Source organism: Gracilinanus agilis, chromosome 1 (genome assembly GCF_016433145.1).
Source record: "Gracilinanus agilis isolate LMUSP501 chromosome 1, AgileGrace, whole genome shotgun sequence".
In the NCBI taxonomy this organism is placed as follows: Eukaryota; Metazoa; Chordata; class Mammalia; order Didelphimorphia; family Didelphidae; genus Gracilinanus; species Gracilinanus agilis.
The window spans coordinates 146,750,945-146,777,474 of record NC_058130.1 but is presented as its reverse complement, the minus strand read 5'-3'; the positions used below and the strand labels follow the sequence as shown (position 1 = coordinate 146,777,474).

Below are 26,530 nucleotides of genomic sequence, written 5' to 3'. Positions count from 1 at the left end.
CAGTCTGGCTTCTACACTCCAGGTTCCTTTCCATCTCTGATATTCTTTCTGTTCTTTATTGTAATGTTGCTTCTTAATCTAACATTCTTTTTCTGAATTTCTGGCTTCTGGGAACCTTGGGAAATTGATGTCAGAAAGGAGTGTTGGGCAGAGAGAAATAAACCTATATTTAGGCAATGTTTCCTGACACGGGAACTCAGCTATTTGTGGGAATGTCTTTAGAAGCCCCCAAATCTGAAACATTAAATTAAATTAATTTTACTAAGTCCCATTCTAGGCTAACCTTTCCAAGTCTGAGATATCCACTGAGTTTGTTTTCTAAGATTATATTCAAAGCCAGTATATTGTCTTTTTTCTCTTTATGAAGCAATATACTGGCTTAATGGGATTACACAATTTAAAGCTGGGATCATCTAGCCTAACTCATCAGTTTTCAGATGAGGAAACTGAGGTCTGGGGACTCAAGTCATTCAGAGCAAGTCTCTGAACCAGGGTCCTTTAACCATATATCCATTGTCTTGTCTCATTTACTGCCCAAATCTCCTATGAACCATACTTACAGTTCTCTCAGAGATCAGCTGGAGAGAGGAAAATTAGCTCTTCTATTCTATACTTTTTCATTTGTGGAACTAATGCTTCCCACCCCTAGGCTTGCAGCCAAATGCCTCACTACTCCCTCCCAAACTCCTAAGAACCTAGGGTTGCTAGCAGTCAAAAGTTTTGATCCAACAATCTCCCTTCTCTCAGTCTCAAATTCCAATACACTTCACTTTTCCCAGATTCAACATCTATCTACCTGTCCCACTTCACTCCTTCAAATCCTTGCATTAGCAAGAGAGCTTTAGCTATGAGAAGGGGCTGTTTGGAATTATTTATGAATAAATGAGAAGAAAAAAAGATTGTGGGGTAGTTTATGAGCTAGCCTTAGAATCCTGAAGATCTGAGTTCAAATCTTAACTCTGACACATAACAGCTGTGTGACCATGGTAAGTCTCTTAACCTCAACATGCTCCAAACAATTCTGAAACTATAAATTATATATAGAAGCTGATTTGCATCAGTGAAGGGAGTTTCCTTGCCATAGCTGAAATCGTGGATCTGGAACAAAAATAGAGTTCCTGTGGTTGTCCCCATCAAAATCTTTTCTATTCTGACATAATAAAGACATCAGAGTCTTAAATAAACAGCCCAAAAGCTGCTTTGCTTAAGCAATAGCAGTAATGCATATAATGACCACCGTTCCTCATGACCTCCCATTGTCTGCTAAGGCTGCTCAATAATCACAGAGAGCCTGTCAGGTTTGAGAGCTCCCAAGTGGGGCACTCAGGGTGACCCTTATGTGCTCCTTGGATTCCTAGACTTCTCTCCTCCAGAGGGTCACCTATCTAAGGATCTACTACCTACACTGACCATCACACACTTGTAGGAAATTATCTTCTTAGTAGTGGCCATCTATTCAAGTCCATTGCTGGCTGCCACAGGGAAGTAGTGGAAGCACACCTGGAATCAAGTCTTGTCCTTCCCCCTTTGTAGTTCTGTGCCCCGATCAAGTCATTCCCTTTCTCTGAGCCTCAGTTTCCTCATCTATAAAATGGAGATGTGAGACTTTTCCCTACCTTCACAAGACTGATTTTAAGGACTTTCTTTGCCAACCATAATGCATGATAGAAGTCTGTTACTGTTTTTGACAGCACTTGGTTCCTCACCTTCATGTCAGTTTAGAGTCAAGCAGGTGACCCTTTCTGTGCCTTAGGTATTCATGAAATTTTGCTTTCCTTTCTGGAAAGCCACTGGGACCCAGAAGTTTAAAAGAAATGTCACCATGTGTCTCTCTGCCAGGTGATATTTACCAGATTCATGCAAGAGGTGGCACCTTGCCCACCATGCACTAGTAGGAGATGAAAAGATAATCAAATGTGAATAGAAAAAGGACATGTACAGATTTTCCAAAGCAGAGAACAGATTTACGTTGTAAAACACAATGTTATCATGTTCTGGGAAATAGCTACAATTGCCTGATGGTTTCCAGGAACTGTCCGAGAATTGTTAGTCACCTCGAGGATTGGCTAATTAGTTAACTAATGAGTTCTTGCTGCTTTAGCTTGATGGAATAGAATCAACACTCAAATTAGAATGTGAATGGACCTGGGTTCAAATTCTGCCTCTGACATAGTTACATTATTTAGAGCAAGTCAATTCATCTTTCTGAGCCTTCATATATTCATTTATGGATGAATAAAATAATACTCCAAACAGAAGTGGTACAAAGGATGTCATCAAAGGCATGTAGTTAAAAAATAAGATGAGTAAGTCTTATAGAAAAAGAGACTACCTAGTGGACAGCTCCCAGACTTCACTGGTATCTTCATAATGTCAATAATAGTGTTCATAATGGATAGGGTGCTGGGCCTGGCTTCCTCAGTTCAAATCCAGCCTCAAACACTTTACTAGCTGTGTGACTCTGGGCAATCACTTAACCCTGTTTGTCTCTGTTTCTGGAAATGGCAATCCAGTCAGTATCTTTGCCAAGAAAACCCCAAATGTGGTTACAAAGAGTCAGCCAGCCCCCCAAAATGACTCAACAACATATTCATCCATAAAACACTTTCCTCATGGAATTAATATGACGATCAAATGAGATCAAATATATATGTATGTATGTTTACATATACATGCATAAAATGTTTTGAAAATGTTAAATCAAGACATAATTATTACCTACTGTTTTATTATTTTCATTATTGAACACTCTTAATGAGGAAAAGAATTGAAAATCACCAATAACAATGGAAAGGCCCATGGTGGGCATGAGCAAACTGGGATACATTACCAATAGAAGTGGTACAAAGGATATCATCAAAGACATGTATAGTTAAACAGTAAGATGAGTAAGTAGGTCTTGTAGGGAAAAGGACAGTAACTGATGGGCAACCCCCAGACTTCACTGGCATCTTCATAATGTCAAAGAAACTTGAAGAATACCTCCAGAATTCTGGCTGGATGCCCTGTGAAGACCTTCAAAGAAGATGAGAACAAGAGTCACAAAGGATAGGGAAGCATCTATGGGTAGTAAACTGCATCGTCAGAGACTATACACTTGGTTCCTGTAGGGTTTCTGAATTGGCAAAATTCCCTGAAATGGATTTCAATGGGTTCCCCATAAGTAGTTAAACTGGAGTTACAAGGAATTTATATTCTTAAGTCAAATCATTGCCTTGGAGACTGACTATTCCTCAGCACCAGACTATTTTAACACAAACAATCATAGCTTAAGGCAGTAAGCCTACCTTTTGTTTAGTGGAGTGTAGTTGGGTGCCATCACACTGACTGTGAACTAAAAGAGATTTCATTCTCCTCTTATCAGAGAAAGGTTTTCAAGTCATTTCGCCCTAGCAGACAGAGGCTGAGATAACCATCAGGTGCCCCCTAAGGTGATAGCAGAGAGAAGCGTAGCAAGTGAGACAGCAGTGGCGATGCCCAGCAGAAATGCCATGAGTCTCACTGGACAATAGAGACACTGTATCCATAAGGTAAAAGAATCATAGATTTAGAGCTAGAAAGGACTTAAGAACTGCCCTGCTCATTTTCCTGATAGGAAAACAGAACCAGAAATGGGAAGTAAATTGCTGAAGCTTTCACAGGTAGCTAAATTTGAACCCAGGTCTCTTAGCTTTGAAACCAGTATTCTTTCTGCCTATTACACTACCTTACCCAGCACAGAGACAATGTGGTCAGCAGAGATTATTCAACCCCCCAAAAATTAACATCATGATGTCACAAGAGCACACTGGCAGCCCTACAAAATTAGAGGTATAAGTTGCCTGATCATACATGCAGAGCTACATCCCTACTTTATGTATGTACCTGGTAACATTGATTCCTGGTGTGTACCTATTTGTGCATGTTCCTTGGCCACACATGAGATATATATAGATATATAGATATTATATATATATGTATATATATATATATTTGCTTTTTGCATATCCCTGGTCACATACATTTGTATTTGTCTACACAGATACTCTTCCTCACTGACGGGTGTGGTGATTGGAAAGTCCTTGAGTCATAATGATAGTACTAGAAGAGATCTTCAACCTCATCTAGTCCAAACCCATGCATTTTTCAGCTAAAGAATGGGTCCCTGAAAGGGCAAGTGACTTGTCCAAAGTCACACAGCAAGCTAATATCATTGGTAATCTTCTATAAAGCAGTTTTATTATGGTAGTAGGGTAGAAGATGGGTTTTACAAGGCTACAGAGAGAAGTCATTCACAATCATTTGGCATTCTATCCACCTCCTCCCATGGAATGTAACCTCCTTGGGGGAAGTTGGGAAGCTCAGTGGATTGAGAGCCAGGTCTAGGGATAGGAGGTCCTAGGTTCAAATCTGGCCTCAGACACGTCCTAGCTGTATGACCCTGGGCAAGTCACTTAATCCCCATTGCCTAGCCTTTACCACTCTTCTGCTTTGGAACCAATACACAGTATTGATTCTAAAACAGAAGGTAAAGGTTTAAAAAAAAGAATATAAGCTCCTTGAGGGTAGGGACAGTTTCATTTTTGTCTAGGTGTTCTCAGTGCCTAACACAGTTTTCAGCACATAGTAGGTGCTTAATAAATTCTTAATGATTGATAATTCAACATTAACTAAGCATCTACTATATACCAAACACCATGTCATACACTTAGGGACAATCCAACATTAATTAAGCATCTACTGCATGCCAAACACTATGTCAAACATTTAGGGATGATAATAGGTTTGGATAAGGTCTATTCCTTTAGGAATGGAATTTACAGATCATAGTACACAAACATCTAGTTGGAGAAAAAGATGAATATATTATTGTTCATTTGTTCAGTTGTATCCAGCTCTTCATGTCCCTATGGACCACAGCATGCCAAGCCTTTCTATCCTCTGCTATCTCTCAACATCTATCCAAGCTTATGTTCATTGTTTCTATGACAGTATCCATCCATCCATCCTCTGCTGACCCCTTTTTTTGCCTTCAAACTTTCCCAACATCAGGGTCTTTTTCAATGTGTCCTATTATTTCATTTTGTGGCCCAAGTACTTATGCTTCAGCTTCTCTGTGCATCCACAAGTAATTGTGATATACAATAACATATAATAAGTACATTAAGTCAATACAAAACAAATTTTACAAGGAGTTCAAGGGAAAAGGTATTGCTAACAGGGGAAGACAAGGAGGTGGCACATGAGTTGGATGTTAAAGGATGGGTAAGAATTCAGTAGGCAAAGAGGGCAAAGGTATACAGGCAAAGGGAATGGTATAAGCACACATCAGAGGTAGGAAGGCACCGAACATGTTTAGGGAGCTCAGTAGTCCAGCTTGATCAGAGAACAGAACATTTGGATAAAAGTAAACCTCTGAGATGGTCCTGGGAGATGAGAGGATGGATTTGAGAGAATCTATAAAAGTAATATGTGCAGAGCTTAGCAGTTGATTTAATGTGATAACTAGAAAGAAAGAAAAAGGAAGCACTGAAGAAGATTCTTGTCATATCCTACCTGAGAATGGGTCAAGGTACACTTGCTCCCGGGCATGAACAGCACTTGCTTGGGAATAGACCTAGGATCTGGATCAATATTTGAAGGTGAACAAGGCAAGCCACACTGGTATCAAGGTACCAAAATCCAATGGCCTGAAAGAAATTTTTTTTAAGTGAAAGAGCAAAGTTTCAGGTCAAGGAATGAAAACTAGACCAGGAACCAAAATGTGGAGTCCTAGGAAATTAATAACTAACACATACATAGTCTTTTAGGTTTGCAAAGCATTTTACGTATCTCATTTAAATCTCACAAAATTCCTGGAAGGAAACCCTTATTTATAGATGACGAATCTGAAGTAGACAAAGGTTAAGTGATTTGCCCAGGACTGCAAAGTTCGTAAATGTCCAAAAAAGATTTGAATCTGAGTCTTTCTGGCTCCAAAGCTTGTACTCTATCCACTACACCACATAGAACCTTCAGTCGTCTATCAACCTATTTTTGAGAAGTCCTTGTCCTTTTTAGAACAACTGTTGGAGTTCCCCACCCGCCTCTCTCCCTCTCTACTGTGTAGGTGGAAATTTGATGCACCTGAGCTGCATTCACCCAGCATCCTTTTAAGTTATGTGTTCACTTTACATTGTTACGTTTGAGAGATAAATCTTGCTGTCATAATCACAGGTGAGATCTCTCATGTGCCTTCTTAACTGAAATATGTTATTCAGACTATGAACTCTAAAATTTGGAGATAACAAGTCTGGATTACTGAGTAAAGTGGTGGATTAACAGCAAGGAAAAGATGAATAGCTTTCTGTTTTTAATATTACTTTTGTTTTTACCAATTACATGTAACAACAAATTTCCACACAAGTTTTCCTAAGTTATATGATGGAATTTATCTCCTTCCCCCATTCCCTTCCCCGTCTCAGTGCTGGCAGGCAATTCGATCTGAGTTATACATATATTATCATGCAAAATACATTTCCATATTGTTCATTTTTGTGAGTAATTTTTTAAAACCAAAACCCCAAAACATAAACCCAAATAAACAATTGAGAAATCGTATGCTTTCATCTACATTCTGACTCCAATAGTTCTTTCCCTGGAGATGGACAGCGTTCTTTGCCATAAGTACCTCAGATTTGTCCTGGATCATTTTTTGCTGATAATAGTTAAGTCTATCATTCCACAATATTGCTATTACTGTGTACAGTGTTTTCCTGGTTCTGCTTATTTCACTTTATATCAGTCCATGAAGGTCTTTCCAGCTCTTTCTGAAATCATCCTATTCATCATTCCTAATTTATAACACAATTTTTTCAGCCATTCCCCAAATGATGGACATCTCCTCAATATCCAATTCTTTGCCACCACAAAAAGAACAGCTATAAATATTTTCATACAAGTAAATCCTTCCCCCCCTTTTAAAAAATATTTCCAGAACACAGACTTAGTAGTGGAATAGCCTTCTTTTGGGGAGAGAGGTGATTGGATTTTGTTCAGGGCATGGTGAGTTTGAGTTGCCAGTTGGGCATCCAGGAGAAAATGTGCTATTATAGATGTATATAAATGTGTGTGTATCAGCCTTGTCTGATGGATTTTAAATTATTTATGGACAGGAAATTGTTTCACTTTTGACTTTGAATCCTCAACACCTACTCATAGAACCCAATAAATGCTTGTTAATTGATTCATAGACAGTTCCCTGGCTCCCCAAATTGGGGGGGGGGGGAGAGAGGTGTGAATCATAGGGCTCCTAAGATCTCCTCAGGCTATAGACCTCTACTCTTACCATCCCAAGAGCTGAAGAGAAAAATCAGGAGTGGAAACACATATAAAGAATTGAGAGTGGAAGTTGTGAGAGTAAATGGCCTCTCCTAGAAAGACTATGTCAGACAGAAAAAGAGAGGGCCAATATTTAGTAGATGTGAGGAGTAAGAGGAGCCAGGGAAGAAGTGGCTAGCCAAGAAATGCCCTGGAGTGTGTGATGGCATGGAAGGGAAGGGAAGAGAAAGTTCTAAGAAGATGGGGATATTCAATAACATCAAATATTACAAAAAGCCCTAGGAGAATGAGGACCAAGAAAAGGTCTCCTGATTTTGGAGATTAGGAGGTCATTAACAATCCTAGAGAGTACAATTGCAATGGAACAGTGAGGCTGGAAGCCAGACTGCAAGGATTTGAGCAGTATGTGGGTGGTAAGGAAGAAGACAGCAATGAATGCAGACTCTTCTTTTTAAAAAGTTTGGCTGTGGAAGGAAAGGGAGAGATGAAACACTAGCCTGAGGGAGTAGTAAGGTCTAAAGAAGGCATTTTTTTAAAAAAAAATTAAGATTCTGAAAAACTAGAGCTTGCTTATAGGCAGAGGGAAAAGAACCAGTGCAAAGGGAGAAATTAAAGGTTGAAAAGAGCTTTCTGACTTTCATCATCTCAGTCCTGCACCCCAGGATGACTCTAATTTACTGAAATCTTGATCTTTGTGAGATTCCATGAAAGCCTACACCGCTCCCCTGCGGCCCTTAAACAGCATCTCCTCTGGATTTCCCTAGGAAGCATGGTGAAGGCAGAGACTAGGTGGCTCTCTGGTTACAGTTCTTGTGGGGGTACGGAAAGGCCTAGAAGTGGAGTGGGGTACAATTCCTCTTGACAGCAAAGGAAAAGAAAAAAAGATAGAAAATTACCATTATCAAATGTCTATCAAATTGTCAGAGATTTTATTTTAAGTCCTCTCCTAAGTCTACACAGTTCTTCTAGCAGTTAAATAGCAAAATGGATAGTCCTGGACTTGGAGTCAGGAAGACTTGGGTTTGAATCCTTTCTCCAACACTGTGTGACCCTGGGCAAGTCACTTAATTTCTCTCTTTCTCTGTCTCCTTATTTTTAAAATGGAAATAAAAACATCATCTTTCTTCTAGGGTTGTCCATAAGAATCAAATGAGATAATCTATGCAAAGTGCTTTGCAAATTTTTAAATGATATACAAATGTTAGCTATTATTATCATTATCATCATCATCATCATTATTATACCATTAGGAGATGAACAACACTTCACTCTAAAACATCGGCAGTGAATTTACCTGGTAATTTGCATCTTATTTGCCCTTAGTTTATTCAATGTCAACATCTCCCAAGCACCAGGTCTCTCCCTGGGGGGCAATGCCCCAAGGGGGAAAGTGGAGAACATTAACACTTTTCTTCTCCCTCTACCTGTCAAGACCCCTGGAACCACTGCTGCAAATTGGGGGCAAAGAGAAGGGTGGGGGCCATGCAGGTATAGTAAGTCTGAGTCATACTTCTGGCCAGGAAGTTTGCTAACAATAGTGATGGGAAGGAAGCACAAATAAATGGAGCCATGTAGGGACCAGAGTCAGGAAATTGCCAAATTCAAGCCCAGGGTCTTCTCTTGGTGTCCAATACATACAGCATGGTCAGCACTATGATATCATGACCTAAATATTTGAAGAGATGGGATGGAGTCTTACCTGGTAGACTTGTCCCTTCAACTAACACATTCTATGTTGTAAGATTCCTTATAGTCCCTATATTCTATGAGTCTTCACTCTAAGAATCTTTCCAACACTGACATTCTATGTTCCAAGGTCCCTTCGCATTCTGGCATTTCTATGATCCTACAATCTAAGAATCCTTCCAGGTTCAACATTCTATGTTCTGAGGCACCTTCCAGATATGACATTCTATGATTCTAAGAAGCCTTGCAGTTCTAAGATATCTTCTAGCTCTTTTATCCTATGATTCTATGTACTACTAATAATTCCTCCGGATTCAATGTGCTATGTTCTAAGCTCTCAAATTCTATGATTCTACCTTCTGAGAATCTTTCCAGCTCTGACATTCTATGTTCCAAGGTTCTGACATTCTTTGATTCTGCATTCTAAGAATCCTTCCAGATTCAACATTGTATGTTCTAAAATTCCTTCTTAACATTCTATGATTCTGCATTCTAAGAAACTTTCCATCTCTGACATTCTATGTTCTGAAAGTCCCTCCCCATTCTGACATTTCTATGATTCTACATTCTAAGACTCCTTCCAGATTCAACATCCTATGTTCTAAGGTGCCTTCCAGCTCTGATATTCTATGTTCCCACATCTCTTCCTGCTCTGACATTCTATTCTAAGGTTCCTTTCAGCCTTGACACTCTCTGTTCTCAGATCTGATGTCCCTTTCAGCTCTAAATCTTCTGGGAGAAGGGAAGAAATGGAACAGGTATACCTTACAGAATGCTGTGAAATAGGTAAAACTCGTCTTCAATCAAGCAGCCTCTTTCCTTCCTTCTTTCCTTCCTTCCTTCCTTCTTTCCTTCCTTCCTTCCTTCCCCAGGTTGTGTTTTCTGGTGCCTTTTGGTCCTACTCAGAATCTTACCAAGTCCCAAGGATCCCCACCCACCAGGAAATTCTCTCTGACACATATTGTTTTTCCATAGGATCATGGATTTAGAGCTGGAAAGACCCTTAGAGGTAAATAAGTCCAATCTCCTTGTTTTATAGGAGGATAACTGAGGCCCAGAATTACACAAATAATAAGTGCCTAAGGAAGGGTTTTAACTGAAGTCTTCTCCATAATAGGCCTATATTTATTCCCCCAAATTCCACAATCCTCATTATCATTTCCTAAGGATTGTGTTATTAAGAGATGGTCTAATAAACTAATTCACACTGAGGTGTTAATGATTATTATTATTTTAATGTTTTCACTTCCCAGTATATTTTGCATCTTAAGGAAAGGCTCTAATACATGAATCCAAAAAAGTAATTTGTCTTAGGAGTCTAGGTGCCTCTGGACTTAAGGTTAGAGTGATAATTAATTGAAAAAGGCAGGGTATGGCAACCCTCACATGACATGTAGGCAGCCTCTTACATACAAGGCTGCAGCAAAATCCAGAGGAGGAACCAAATGAATATAATATGTACAATTGCATCTGATTTTGATTCTGTGTGTGTGTGTGTGTGTGTGTGTGTGTGTGTGCTGAGATTAGTTTGTTGGTGGAGAAGCAATTGTAGAGTTCTGAGTCTGGAGCTGTCAGAGGAGACTGAGAAAAACATAAAGATAAATGCCTAGATCAGTGATGGTGAACCTATGGTATGGGTGCTAAAGATGGCATGAGAGTATTCTTTGTCCAAACAAACTACCCTCCCTCCAACCTGCCCCCCCCCAGAGTTTGTCACTAGAAACACAGAGGGACTTGGATAGAGCTGTCCCCTCCCCTTCTCCACCATGCCTGATTACATATTTTCACATCCTACACCCCTCTGCCCAGAAGCCCAAAGGGAGCACACAAGGAATGAGGTGGGCAGCTCACAGGTGGCAGAGCTGGAGGAGAACAGAACACTTGGGCCATTCTCCTCACCACCTGCCCCTCTGCCCAGCAGCCCAATGAAAGTGCTTCCTCCATCCCCTATCTGGCGTAAGGATGGGGTGGGGTACAGCACTCGGTCTCTGGGGGGGGGGGGCAGGGCATGGCACTCAGTCTAGGGGATGAGGTAGGGCCTGGCATTCTGTCTCTAAAAAGTTTGCCATCACTGGCCTAGGTAGATCCCACTCCTAATTAGGGGTGGACAGAAAGCTATGGACCAGGAAGATATCAGGAGAGAAATTTCCACAGTGCTTTTTATAAAATCATATATATAACCAGTTGTGTGACCCTGGGCAAGTCACTTGACCCCCATTGCCTACCCTTACCACTCTTCCACCTATAAGTCATTACACAGAAGTTAAGGGTTTAAAAATTTTAAAAATCATATATATAGGAAAGGGACATTATTTAGCCCAAATCCTTTAATTTACCATGGAGCAAACTAAGTCCACCCAAAAGAGACAATCAACTTCCTCAAGACTATATAGATGGTGAGAGAGATAAGATTTAAACTTCTGATAGTCTGATGCCAAGTCCAATGAGTTTTCCCATGCAGCTGATTCCAAGAGAGCATGGGAGAAGGGGATCAGAGGACCAAAGACTTCAAGCTGGAATAGAACTTAGAAACCAAAGAATCTAAACTGAGGTAGGAAGGTTAAGTGACTTGTCCATGGTCACACAACTAATTTCTGAGGCAGGATTTGACCCCAGATCACCCTGACTCCTAAAGTGAGTATACTATGCTCTATACATACTGTCTCTCAGGAAGTGAAAAAGAAGGAAGCTGAGAAAAAGCATAGTTCACAGAATACAGAATGTCAAGAACAGAGAAGACCTAAGAGCAATCATGATGCTGAGGAAAAGGCATGTGCTTTATAGTTACGAGGTGAGCCTTTTTTCCCCAGTGTATCTGACTCTTCGTGACCCTGTTTGGGATTTTTCTTGGCAAAAATACTGGAGTGGTTTGCCATTTGCTTCTCCAGCTCATTTTTACAGATGGTGAAACTGAGGCAAACAGGGTCATACGACTTGCCTAAGGTCACACAGGTAGTAAATAACTAAAACCAGATTTTAACTAGGGAAGGTAAGTCTTCCTGACTCCAGATCTGGCACTATCTACTGCATTTCCTAGCTGCCTTATTGTTAAGACACCTGGGTTCAAATCCTGATTCTGCCTGTTATTTCCTGTGTGATTTGGGGCAAATCATTTAGCTACTACTCTGGTTTCCAGTTTTCCCATTTGTAAAATAGGAGAGTTGGATTCCTTCTAGGGTTCCTTCTACCTCTACTTCTATGACATATGAACATAAAAAGGAATGTTAGAAATATTAATATAATGTTAGATCTGGAAGGGAAGACCTTGTCAAACAGACCACAAGAGGCTGGGTGAGGGGGTTTGGTGTTTCAATTGTGGGTACCATTATATAGAGAAGAAAAAATTCTGGACTGAGAAGGCTTAGTAGAGCCAGGTCTTGAACCTATTTAAATTATTTCATCTCTCATTTTTCTTATCTACAAAATAGTGATGACAATATTTGTCCTCCCTGCTGTTTGGTCCCTTTGCCTCAAGACTCTGCATTCTAGTCCAGCCTCCACTCAAAAGTCAAATTCATTCCTAAAGCACATGCACTGCCCTACCCCAAACCCCAACTTAATCAACCCCGTGGCTTCCTATCACCTTCAGGATCAAAATAAAAAACCCTTCGTTTTTTGGCATTCAAAGCCCTTTCTAAGCCACATGCCTCATCTTTCTAGCTTTTTTCTTACATCTCATGCCTTTTACTCCTTCTAGGTTCTCTGGAACCCAACGACACTGGCCTCCTTGCTATTCCTCAAACGAGACTCCTGACTCCAGGCATTTTCCCTGGCTCTTCCCTACATCTAGAATGCTCTCTCTTCATCTCCACGTACCCATTTTCCTAACTCCTCTGAATCTCAGCTAAAATCCCACTTTCTTCTTCAAGAAACCTTCTTGACGTCCCCCCTCTTTAATTCTTGGGCCATTCCTCTGCAATTATTTCCAAATTATCCCTGAATGTGGCTTGTCTGTACAAAATTGTATGCATGTTGTCATCCCCCCATTATAATGTAAGCTCCTGGAAAGCAGGGGTTGGGGGAGGCTATCTTTTATTTTTTGTGGCATATAGAAGATACTTAATAAATGTTTACTGGCTGACTGACCTACCTCACAGCGCTATTATGAGGATAGCATTATATAGAAAGATATAGATACACAAATAAATGTATGTGTTATATGCATTTGCATGCATATACACATGTGGCATCTTGCATACACACACATGTTTATATGCACATATGTATGCAAGCATGCCTACATTTATGTGTCCCTATATAGCTATATACATGTTTCTATGTGGTTGTATGTGTTCTTGTGTCATCATATATGCACAGATGCTATACATACAGTTCATATCTACATATATTATACATGTATATGTTGTGGTTATACATATGTACACTCAAAATGTTATTAAGAACATAGGATGTCAAAATTGGAAGGGATCTAGTAGATCAACCCCCTTGTTCAACCTCCTTTTTTTAAACCCTTACCTTCCATCTTAGAATCAAAACTAGGTATAGGTTCCAAGGCAGAAGAGTAGTGAGGGCTAGAAAATGGGGGTTAAGAAAGTGTCTGAGGCCACATTTGAACCCAGGACCTCCCATCTCTAGAACTGGCTCTCAATACACCGAACCACCTAGCTGCCCCTCAACCTCCATTTTTAAAGAGAAACCAGACCCAGGGAAGAGACTTTTTTGCTCAAGGACATACATTTAATCATCAGAAAGAATAGGAAGAACCCAGGTCTCTTGACCACCCTTCCCCAATCTCTTCCCTTCCACCATGCTGCTTGCTGTTCAAATTCCTTCTTTCTTTCCTCAGACACACAGGTTTCCACACTACCTTTAAGTTATTTTAGTGTTGCAATAACGCACTGACAATTCCCTGTGTGCCCGGACTCTTCATTACTGCCCCCAGCCCAGTCCCCAGAGTCCATGCCCTTTTCAAGCATGTCACAAATTGTCATTGGCGAGTCTGACCTCAGCCGCCTCTTGGTTTTCTGCCATTCTTGGTGCTCCAGAGCTGCCTCCCTCGATCGAGGTAGGTAAGGAATCCCCATTCTAGACCTGCCATCCTCTGAGATAAGAGTAGGGGGAAAGACAGGTACCTTCTCTCCTGACCTCACCCCCCTGTGCCAGTCCCACAGAGAATCCCCCAGAGGCAACTGAATGTACAACAAAGGAAAGGGCAGAGATTAGGGTCCAGAAAATACAGAGTTTTACAAACTAATTTTCCCCACAATTGTCACTTAAAAAATTAATGGCATTCCAAAATTCTGATTCAGGATCCATGCAGGAAGGGAATCTCTCTGGGATAAGGGGAGGGAGGGCAGTGATGTCAAGGAAATTTGGAGCAAACAAGAAATGTTCATTCTGCCATGCACAATAAGCCCTTGTTAACTGATACATATCACCATCATGGACATTTCCTCATGAAATCTCCATTCATGTTATAGAGAACAAAAGGATTACCATAGGACATAGTTTAGGGAAACTGGTTTAGAGGACAGAACACTGAATTTGGTTTAGGAAACCAGGATTCAAGTTCTGATTGTTACTCATCGTGTAACTACAGGCAACTCCCTTTTCCATCTTTCAATTTCTTCATCTTTAAAATGGGAATAATGGGGGCAGGTGGGTGGCTCAGTGAATGGAGAACCAGGCCAAGAGATTGGAGGTCCTAGGTTCAAATCTGACCTCAGACACTTCCCAGCTGTGTGACTCTGGGCAAGTCACTTGACCCCCATTGCCTACCCTTACCACTCTTCTGCCTTGGAACCAATACACAGTATTGATTCCAAGATGGAAGGTGAGAGTTAAAAAAAATAAATAAAAATGGGAATAATAATGCTTGGCTGTTATGATTAGTCTATATCAGTGGTTCCCAAACTTTTTTGGCCTACTCCCCCCTTTCCAGAAAAAATATTACTTAGTGCCCCCTGAAAATTATGTAACTATTTATTGAACTCGGAATAGAATGTAATACAAAAAAAGTATGGCCATCACCACTCCCCTGGATCGCTGCAGCACCCACCAGAGGGCGGTAGCACCCACTTTGGGAATCTCTGGTCTATATGTAGTACTTGTACTGCCTGCCTCACAGGGTTGCAATAAGGAAGGCCCTTTGCCAACTGCCAGTAGCTAACTTTATTGTGATCTTTTGGTTAAGATGTTTGTTTCCAGGGAACTGGGTTGATTTTTCCTCTCCTTCCCCACCCACATCATCCAGGATGGCACTCCACTGCTGAGTCCTCTGGGGACTTCTTCAAATCAAATTTGTTTCCACAGGTGCTTTCCGAGGGGTATGCAAGAAAATTGACCATTTCCCTGAAGATGCAGACTATGAACAAGACACAGCTGAGTATCTGCTACGTAAGTCTCTTCACTCACCTGTTTTTATTAGGGAGACAGGAGTAGAAGAACATGAGGGAAAGGATGGTGATATGTCTCCGGGCATCTGAGGCTGAGGGTACCACAATACCCATTCCATAGTCTAGATAGTTGGAACAGAAACAGTTTGCTCTAGGAGAAAGAGGGATGGATTTGTAGTCAGGGAATCCTGAGTTCAAATCCTGACTCTTCCACTTACTCCCTGGGTGACCTCTTTAGGATTCAGTTTCCTTTTTTGTAAAATGATGGCCTAGATTTATCCTATGACTTAAACAGATGAACTTAGATCATAGAATAGATGGAAAAGTACATGCTGAGCCCAGAATAAAAAAAAAGCTAATAGTCCAGGCTAGAATACAAAATGCTTGAAGGAGAGTAATACAAAATAAAGCTGGATAAGTCATTTGAAGCCAGATGGTAGGGCAGCATTAAACATCAGGCTATAGAAATTGTGTATATCTCACAAGCAATAGGGAATTATTGAAAACTTTTGAGCAGGACAGTGAAGTTAGATCTTATCAAGCTAGGGTGTTTTTTTTTAATATGGGTCTAGCAAAGGACTCTTTGCCTGTCATCTGATCCTCATCCTAGCTAACTTTAGAGAGGTTCATCAATAGAATGTTGAGGAGCATCTGATGAATCTTTGGGCCATGTGAACTCATAAAAAGCATCTTCTAAGTGGGTTAAACACAGACCATAGAATATTAGGGCTAGAAGGACCCTTCAGGAATTGAATATACAATGTTAGAGCTGGAAGTGACCTTAGAATATAGAATATTACAAGTAGAAGAAACCTCTTAGTTCATTTATCCATTTTTCAGTTAAGAAAATTGAAGCTAAAAAAATCATTTGCCCAAGATCATACAATGAGTCAATGAAAGAGCTAGTTCTCTGGGTCTCCAGATTCCTAGTTCAAAAGTCTATATCAATAATTTCTGTTGTGGGGGACAGTTAGGTAGTTCTGTGGATTGAGAGTCAGGCTTAGAGATGGGAGGTCCTAGGTTCAAATTTGGCCTCAGATACTTGCTAGCTTGGTGACCCTGGACAAGTCTCTTAACCCCCATTGCCTAGCCCTTCCCACTTTTCTGCCTTAGAACCAACACATAGTATTGATTCTAAGATAAAAGATAAGGGCTTAAAAATAATAATTTATCTTGTGCTATATCAAAACTTTACCTTTATTACAGTTTTACTTAAGAGAGAACTGCCTTATGGCACAGCCTCCCTGCTCATAAGATATAGAATTGAGAGCTACGGATTGGTGGCGGTCGTAAGAGTTGCAAAACATAAGTTGTAGCTGTGGCCTCTTTGAGTTTCTGCCAACAAATGGTGATCCCCTACAAAAAATGGGGTTAGAATATAGAATATGTCCAGAAAGAGCCCTGTACTCAGAATCAAGACATCTAGGTTCTAATTCTAGCACCATCATAATTTACTATGTGACCTTGGGCAAGTCATATCATTTTTCTGAAGCTCAGTTCCTTCTGTAAATTAAAGGGCTGTGAGGTCCCTTCCACCTCTGCTATTCTGTGTTCTAAGTATTAAGGCCCTTCTTGTCTCTAACACCATGTCTCACCAGTAAAGTCCTAAAGCTTCCCTTGACCTTGGAGTCAGTGTTGTTCAGTTCCCATGGTCCAAAGCTTCTACTTCATACACAACTGGCCACAGATCTCCAGCTCAGGGGCTTCCCCCAGCTCTCCTGTCCACAGCTTAACTCTCACAGGCCATTAGGTGCCAGTGGACCCGCTGAACTGTCTCTTCCAGGTCTCTAAGTCTTTTTCCTTATGTGGTTTCCCTTGATTTCCAAGAGCAAATCAAGACAGGTAATTGTTTCTTGACTTCATCAATTACTGTGGATTTCCTCAAAAAGTGTTCCTTTCATTTTTAATCACCAGAATTAGATGATCACAGGAGTGGTAAATAGGTGTGTGATTTTTTTAATAGTCTAATAAGGATTCAAACCTGAGTCATTTAGATGGAAGACAGTAGTTATAGCAAAAGAGTAGATCGTGGAATTAATTACCCTTCACCCTCATTTTCAAAGCAGGAACCATAGCAAGTTCAATTAAAGGAGCCTGAGAAAACATCTGGTCCCCCAGTTCTTATTAACACTCTTAATGTTTTAAGAACAAATTCTAGGTGAATTTACAGTGTGGTTGACATGGTGGCCAAAAAGTTCCTGTGACCTTAGTGGCAAGAACAGGCACCACAAGAGTGTGGAGCAGGGGAATTGGAGTCAGAGGACCCCAGTTCAAATCTGCCATTTTCCCCCGTGTGATCTCTGGCATGAAATTTCACCTCCCAAGGTCACAGTTTCCCCAGCTGTAAAATGAGAGGATTGTACTAACTAGCCTCCAAAATCTTTTCTAGTTCCAAATATATGATACTCTGACTTAATAAAAGCATAGTTTACAAAACAAAGGATCTTGGAGATCTTTTACCATTCTGATAAGGAAATTGAGAGAAGTGAAGGGATTGGAGCAGCAAGTGGTGGTAGGAATTCAGTGAACCACACTGACTCTATCGCACAACTCAATTCTGGAGTGAGCTCAGTTCTCTTTCTACTTAATTATGGGTCTAGTCCAATTTCTCTCTTGTGGGAAAACTGTATTTAATTGGGAGAATTGGGAGAAAAATATTATTGCATTTTTTAAGCTAGTCCTAAAAAGCTGAGAATCTGGATCACCTCTTCTTGCTGCTTAGAGACCCTTAACTAAAGATCTAGGTTATGCTGACCAGAAATCCAGTCAGATCCAAAGATTGATGCAAGGAGTTTTCTTACAGTTATGCATCTCAAGCAACCCACACCTTATCTGAAAACTGATCCCATGCTAATCAGTCATCGTTTCCACATTCCTTTGACTATTTATAGACACTTGAGGTGAGTGAAACACCTATTTTTCTGATCAGAGAACTGTCCCTTTCCCAACTTGGAAAATCCCTAATCTTTCCTCTAATTAGGAATCAGATTATTTAATGTTGTACCCTGATTGTTTTCTTTTTATTATTTGGTCTAATTTGATTGTTTTTAATGCATAAAATCTATCTTCTCCTATATTAGGGGTCCAGCCCAAAGCTGAGGAGGGAACCAGGTCTCAATTTATTAGGCAATTGGCATACATTACTCAATAAATTGAAATGCTTAGAAGCTCCAACCTGTGTTTCCTTGGTCGATTCATCTTTCATCTACCATACAGCAAGGGCATTAGATTAAAAATCATGTGACCTGGATCCAACAACTTTATGACAAAAGCCTCAAGTATTTTATAACAAGTTGTGACTTTAACACATTTTCTACATTCATTATTTCACTTGGGCCCCTAGATTCAGAATGGTATTATTCCCATTTTCTAAAACTGAAGAAAATTGAGACTCAAAGAAGATAAATAACTTGCCTAAAGTTGTACAATTAATCATTAACAGATGTAAGAAAGACCCTAGACATAGTTATAAGATTATAAATCTAGAATTGAAAGAGATCCAAGAGGTTATCTAGGTTAGTATTCTTTCATCCCCTATACTGCCTTCTTCCAGTCATTTATAATATAATGAGATTTCTCTGATTAGGAAAAGAAAAGAAAAAGAAAAGGGAAAAAAGAAAGAAAAGAAAAAAACTGGAGAAGCTAGTAAATATACCTACAATGCCAGGCAACTTATTGGAATGCAGACAGGAAGCAGGATCAAAATGCCCAGAACTGACCCTCCCTCCAACTCTACGACCCCTATTCCCTGATGTCTGGTCACAAGCTATTGAGGCACATATCAAGTGCTTATGAACACATCGGGACCCTATGCAAGATACTATTACTTAAGTGGCCCCAACAGTAGTTACTACATGTAACTACTGGGAGCATAATTTCCAGAAATCCCTGGATGGTGAGAGCTATAAAGCTAAGGAAAAGAAGAGATGAATCCACACCCCCAGGGCTGTGCTGAATCGATCATTCTGGAGCCAACTGAGATTTTTCATCCTACTGGCTAAGCACCAAATAGTCAATCCAATTCAGTTCCTGAAACAGTCTAAATAACCAGATGTGAGCTGTCTGAGAGACCAAATTGGATCAAACATTTTGGGAATCAATCATTTCTTTGGCACTCAGCCACAGCATCCAAAAAAGATCCCCTAATCAACAGGAAAATGGCTAATTCAAAATTCACCTCCAGGAGACCTTCCCTGATTAATCCTATCCCATTCCCATTACCCCTTCACTCCATGTCCCCTTGGTGCTTGCATAGTCATTAGATGGGGAGGAGGGAAAGGGAGAAAGGAGGAGTTTGCATATGCCAAAGTGGATTGTCAGTTTCCTGAGTGATGGACTATGTCTCCATCTTTTTTTTTTCCCCAAACCTATTCCATTGTGCCCAGCACAGAGTTTAATACTCAGGAAATCAACTCAGAAGAGATCTCAGAGATCATCTTGTCCTTCTCCTGCCTGAGAACATCTCTCTGCAATATATTCAACAAGTGGTCAACTTCCATTTGAACACATTTTCTGATGAAGAGCTCAGTATCTACGCAATCAGATTGCTTCATTGTTAGGCACCTTGGATGGTTAGAAAGCCCTATTCTTTTAATAAGGAGTCAAATTGGGCTTCTCTTTAACTCAATGTAGAGCAGCTAGGTGGCACAATGGATAAAGCAAAGGTAGACTGCTCTTCCTGAGTTCAAATCTGGCCTCATACACTTAATAGCTGTGTGACCATGGACATATACCTCAGTTTCCCTTTCTGTAAAAAGAACTGGAGAAGGAAGGGACAAACCACTCCAGTATCTTTGCCAAGAAAAGCCAAATGGGGTCAGGCAGAATAGGGAAAGACAAAAAAATGACTGAACGATATAACTCACTGCAGTTGCACTGTTAGCAAAAAAAGAGACATGGGTAGGGGCAAAGTTTATTCTGAAGACAGATTAGCCAATTGGATAGCTTTTTCAAGAGCCCCGCCAAACAAGAAATGTTTTGGTTCCAAAGGTTTCCTTCTGGACAGCATAGGTTGGCCAGAGGGAATGTCTGATATAAAACAGAACTATTTCTACAGATTTCCCCAAAGAGATTTGTTTGTTCAAACAAAGTCAGCCTCCCCAAGGGGCATGAGAAACATAAATGAAAGCCCAAGGGAGTAGAAGCCTGGAAATATGGGGCTCAAAGGAGCCAGAAGGATAAAGAAACCAGAGAGATTTTCCTCTTTCTTTGTTCCCAAAGATACAACCCAAACCAATAATTAGAGATGATTTGTACCAGGTTAGAAGTCTGACAATGTAGACTTCTCCTCAGGCAGGAATAGACTGATTGACCTCTGGGGTCTCTTCCAAATCTAAGATTCTATATAGCATGGTCCTCTTTGCTTCTCGTAGACTTTATCCTGGAACATGCTGGTATTACTACATGGGTTATATACCAGTATTACTGGGACAGCAAGGTAGTTCAGTGGCTAGAGCATGACCTAGTGTCAGGGTTAAATCCAAACATAGACACTTTCTTACTGTGTGACCCTGGACAAGTCATTTAATCTCTACTTGCTTCAATTTCTTCAACTGTAAAATAGGAGTAATAATAACATCTACCTCCCAGGATTGTTGTGAGTGTCAAATGAGATAACTGTCTGGCTCAAGCACTATATAAATGTTAGCCATCATCATAGTTATTGTTATTATTATTAATACTAATAATGAAATGTATTATTATTATTAAGATTAATGGGTAGGCATTTCAAGGTGGCAGATTTTATCTCATCTTAAGAGAGAGTTGCCTCTAATAATTAGATTTGCCCCATAAAAAGAGAGACTGCTTTGAGAGGTAGTGAGTTCTCTATTTTGGGACATTCTCTAAGCAGAGAGGCTTGATAACCATTTGTCAGAGAAGTTTTAGAGGAGACTCATGGAGGGGTTGACCTCTGAGATGACTCAATGTCTGAGGCACTTTCTATCCTTTTTCTCTTATTTATTCTCACATCTCCCTTGAACTCAACCAGCCTTTTTTCTTTCAACTCACTTCGTTGACAACACAAAGGCGATAATACAATCTCTGCCCTCCTTTCAGGATTATAGTACTATGTCTGTCCTTCTCTTAAACATTTATACTCTCCTTTTATTACAATCAAGTCCCTGCCTTGCCTTCCCTACTAAACTATTATTTCCTTGAAAGCAGAAGTCACAGGTTCTCCATATCGCCAGTTCTTATCACAGTACCTCCACAACAGTAGGTGCTGGTTAAACTTATTGAATTGCACTGAAAAGGCAGGGACTGAGGCAATGCAATAGCACAGTGCTATCATGCAAAGAACATAGACTTGGGACCCAAGATCCCCAGGGTCAGTATCTCAGCTCCCATGCTTACCGTTTGCATTACCTTGGGAAAGTCACTTCATTTCTCTGGCCTTCAGTTTTCTCATCTACAAAATGGGAATGATAATACTTATAATAACTTGTGAGGAGCAGGGCATTTCAATGACTAGAGAGCTGTCCCAAGAATCAGAAAACTGGACTATCTGAGCCCTGACTCTCTCTGGAAAAAGATGCTAATATATAGAGTGGCAAATCCACATAACCATTACTCTTAAGTCTCCAATGCCACCATTTTACAACTCTGGCCCATTCAGTACTATCATATCCTGCAAGAAACAAGAATAAGTTAGGTGATGATATGGATACAGTAATGAACTTAGAGTCAGGAGGACCTGAGTTCAGATTTTACCTCAGACACTATGTGACCAAAGGCAAGTTACTCGATCTCTCTGTACCTTAATTTCCCCATTTGTAAAGGAGGGCTAGTAATAGCTTCAACTTCACAGGTTTGGTGTGAGGATCCAGTGGGATAATATATGAGTAGTATTTTGCAGAATTAGAAGCACTATATAAACACTAGTTATTATTAAAATATTTGCTAGCTGTACAACTCTAAGCAAGTCACTTAACCTTTCAACATCCTAGATAACCCTCTAAGACTAGAATTCTCTGCCTCCTCCTTTCTGCCTCTTGGCATCCTTTAGGTCCCAACTAAAATCCCACCTTCTTCAAAAAGCCTTTCCTGATTCCCGCTTAATAATAGTGTCTTCCCTGTATCCATAATCTCTGATTTATTCAGTATAGAACTTCTTGTATATAAAGTGTGTTGTTTTTACCATTAGACCAGTGATGAGTGAACTTTTTTAAAGAGGGGGCACCAAAGGAAAGGAAATGCTCATCTGTCAATCTGTTTCTAAGGCAACTCTTTCGAAGTTTCATTGTATTGTATCCTATTCGTTGTATTTGTCAGATTAGGAATAATGTCACAGGGCCAGATAGAACATTTCAGGGGGCCACATCTGGCCCATAGGGTGGTAGTTTGCCCATCATTGCGTTAGACCATGGTTCCTCAAGAGCAGGGATGGTTTTTGGCATTCCTTGTCTCCCCAAAGCTTAGAACAGAGGTTGGTATAGTTACTTGGTTATTTCACTTGTGTGCAAATCTTCCTGACCTCACTTGGGGTTTTCTCAGCAAAGATGCAGGAGTATTGTGCTATTTCCTTCTCTAGCTCATTTTATAGATGAGGAAACAGGGTTAGTGACTTGCCCAGGATCATACAGCTAATAAGTCTTCAACTTAAGTAGATGAATCTTCCTAACTCTAATCTTATACCATGTAACTAACTACCCCCCTGATACAGTATAGGTGTTTAACAAATTACTTGACTAAGACTTAAGTTTACCAAAAAGTACCAGTCTGCTCAATGGAGAAAGTCTCAGAAGGAGGACTCCCTTTACTGATGAAATCACAGATCTGGGACCAAGAAAGAAAGAAAAAAATACTTGCACTCCCTACCTCACAAGGTTGTTACCAGGAAGGTTCTTTAAAAAGTTTTAATTATCATAGAAGTCTAAATTATTTAATATCTTTTCATATGGTTCTTTCCCTTCCTCAGAGCCCAGTCCAGACCTCTGCACATGATAGGTGCTTAATAAATGGTCTTGGATTTAAAAGGATTGAATTTCTAGTGAGAGTTCCTGTGCTCTTGAATCCTGACCCTTCCCAGTAGCTCAGTGGTTCCATCATCTAGATCAGTGGTTCCCAAACTTTTTTGGTCTACCACCCCTCTCCAGAAAAAATATTACTTAGCTCCCCCTGTCACATACTATCACCGCCCCCTTACAGTTATTCACCACCCCCAAATGCACCTGTGGCCATCACCGCTCCCCTGGATCACTACAGCACCCACCAGGGGGCGGTGTCACCCAATTTGGGAATCACTGATCTAGATGGAGTTTAGCAGTTCAGCCACATGACCTTCTCTAATCTTCTACTGCTTCTTCCCCATGCACAGGAGCTGTGAGAGCATCCAGTGTCTTTCCTATCCTCAGTGTGGGGCTGCTATTCTTTGGAGGTCTATGCGTGGCAGCAAGCGAGTTCTACAAAAGCAGGCACAATGTCATTCTCAGTGCAGGGATCTTTTTTGTATCTGCAGGTAAGTTCTAGCATCCATCCTAGGCATTGAGGGAGCCAAGGAGCATCCTCACTTATCAGGGGCACCTCAGGCCCAACAAGACAGAGCTCATTCACTAAAACATAGCCTCTACTGGGAGGCAGAATAATATGGTAAATGGAGTCCTGGATTCAAATTGCACTGTGACATTAGCCACACAACCTTGGGAACAGAAAAGGAAGAAGACAGGTTGTTCAGCTGTTCTTGAGATAATTTAATTTAATTTAATCCTGAGCCAGTTTCCTCTTCTATACAATGAAGGAATTGGATAAGATGGTCATTGTCCTTGGCCTCTTAAAAACCAATGAATTGGGGACCAGCTAGGTAGATTTGGACTGAGTGGATTGTAAACGGATTGAGAGCCAGATCTATAACGGGGTCAAAGACTTGAATTTAGCCTCAGACACTTCCTAGCTATGTGATCCTGGGCAAGTCATTTAACCGCCATTGCCTAACTGCTCTTTGGCCTTGAAACCAATCCATAACATTGTTTTTAAGATGGACAGTAAGGATTTTTTTAAAAGATTCCATGAATCATCTTTTTAGGATAGTATGGGGAACCTTTTTTTTCCTTACAAGGACCAAACATTCACAGGAAAAAAAAATACAATTTAGGGTTTCATACAGAAAGCAACATAATCTAGTTGGGGTTTTTCCCCTGGGAGACATAAAACATCTAGCTTATTTGACAAATATAAGAAATGCGCACACACACACACACACACACACACACACACACACACACTTTTGGCCCAAAGGGTCACTAAGGGTGAGCCAAAGCATAAGGTCCAAAGAGTAAAGAGGATGGGTAAGGGAAATGGTAATAATAGGAAGTAGAGAAAAATGGAAAAGAGAAAGAATGGCAAAGGGGAAGATGAGGTGAGATAGCGATGCATGGAGGAAGAGAAGACAGAAAAGGAAGGAGACAGGTTGTTCAGTTGTTCTTGAAAAAAATGTTAGTGGAAGGTCATCCCTTGCTGTTGACTTATCTGTAGATGTCTTAGGGCATGCTATTCATTAATTGATTAACCATTTTTCTGCACTTGTTCTAATGTATATATCTTTAGAGGATCTAACCCAAACAGAACAACCCCAACAGCATGTCAAGAAGGAAACCATACTCAGCTGAAGCAACAGTGACCAGAGTGAGATGGCACCTAGAAGTCAAAATAAAATCAAACCATGGGGCTGCATCTTGCCCTGGGTTAAAGACTCTACAACATTATTCTAAGACATGGCAACCTAATCAGGCTTACTGATCCTGAAGAGCTCTAAAGAAAGGCATAAAGTCTGAGGGTCTTTGGATCCCTCATTTTGGGTTTGCTGGGTCATTCCATTCATAATGTACAAAATAATGAGAAAATAAGCAACTCTCATTACTCACATATAATAGTAAGAAAGTTGAGAATCAAAAAACATGTATTTTTTACCTTGCCTTGATTAATTGTATGATGTTGGGCAAATCATTTCCCTTTTCCTAGCCTCAGTTTTCTTATCTGTGAAATAAGGGAATTCAACTACATACTACCAAGTCACTTCCTCTTTGGAGCTTCAGATGTCTGACTAGAAAAATATGGATCCAGCTAGATCTCTAAGGGCCCTTCCAGAAATAAGATTCTTTTTCTGTGTTCTAATGTTCCTATCAACCCTTCCAGGCTATCACTCTACACAGGCCTAGGAAATCTAAGGAGATATCAGAACTCCTGGGCTGACATCCTTATGATTTCTGCCTATTAAATTTTCCAGGGAGATACCTATGCATAAGCTGCAAAAGAACTATCAGTCCGAAATCCAAACCTTCAATATTTAGATTAAACATAGACATATGGGAAACATTTATCAATATAAGAAATAGTTAACTTTGTTCTTTAGGATCATTGTGACTTCTGCACTCCTCAAAGCCCTGGACTCCAGACTTGAAGCATTTTCCTCTGCATGTGTCCTTTTGGGAGAGTCTCTCTCTCACTGCCACATGATTACAGGCAACCAGAACACTCACATAATACCAATGCTAGAGTAGGCCAGAGAAAATAAGACTGTCAAGCCTAGAAGGATCCCTAGAAATTACCTAGCCTAAACCCTTCACTTTATTAATTAGAAATCTAGGAAACAGAAAGAAGTAACTCATTAAAGATCATATAAATAACTGATGGCAAAGGCACCCAAGAACAGTGAGTGGAAAGAATACTGAATTTAGAATTAGATGACATGGGTTCAAATAATTTTTCAGGCATATAATACTTTTATTTCCATGGGCAAGTCACAGTCTTATCATATATGAAATGAGGAAATGAAGAGATTACTTTAAAGGCCCTTCTTTTGTCCCCCACCACTCTAAATTGATACTCCTGTGGTACCAAATACAGTCATCTTTCCCATCACTAAGCATCTTGACTTTGGGACACTCAACTTACAAACAGCCATAAAAAGCATCTTGACTTTGGGACATACAACTTACAAACAACCATAAAAAGCACAAACATCAAGTGGCATTCGAGTCTAGAATTCCTGCTAGCCAATGAATAACTGTGCTTTATTTCTCATTTCATAATACGTGGGGAGAGGAGGGTAAGAAAGGGAACTTTTTTACCAAGAAAGGAACTCCCTCCTTGGAAAATTGAGGATACTTTCTCTCTCTCTCTCTCTCTCTCTCTCTCTCTCTCTCTCTCTCTCTCTCTCTCTCTCTCTCTCTCTCTCTCTCTCTTCTCTCTTT

General features: G+C 40.3%; 1 protein-coding gene across 1 annotated transcript in view; it reads left to right on the top strand.

The window, feature by feature from the left end:
• The window catches only part of CACNG3 (calcium voltage-gated channel auxiliary subunit gamma 3), a 131,489-nt gene that overhangs the window by 102,798 nt on the left and 2,161 nt on the right, over positions 1-26,530 (top strand). Inside the window, exons 2-3 of the mRNA XM_044657182.1 lie at positions 15,259-15,342; positions 23,659-23,799. Of these exons, the coding sequence (XP_044513117.1) occupies positions 15,259-15,342; positions 23,659-23,799 (225 nt within the window). The remainder of the gene's footprint in view (positions 1-15,258; positions 15,343-23,658; positions 23,800-26,530) is intronic.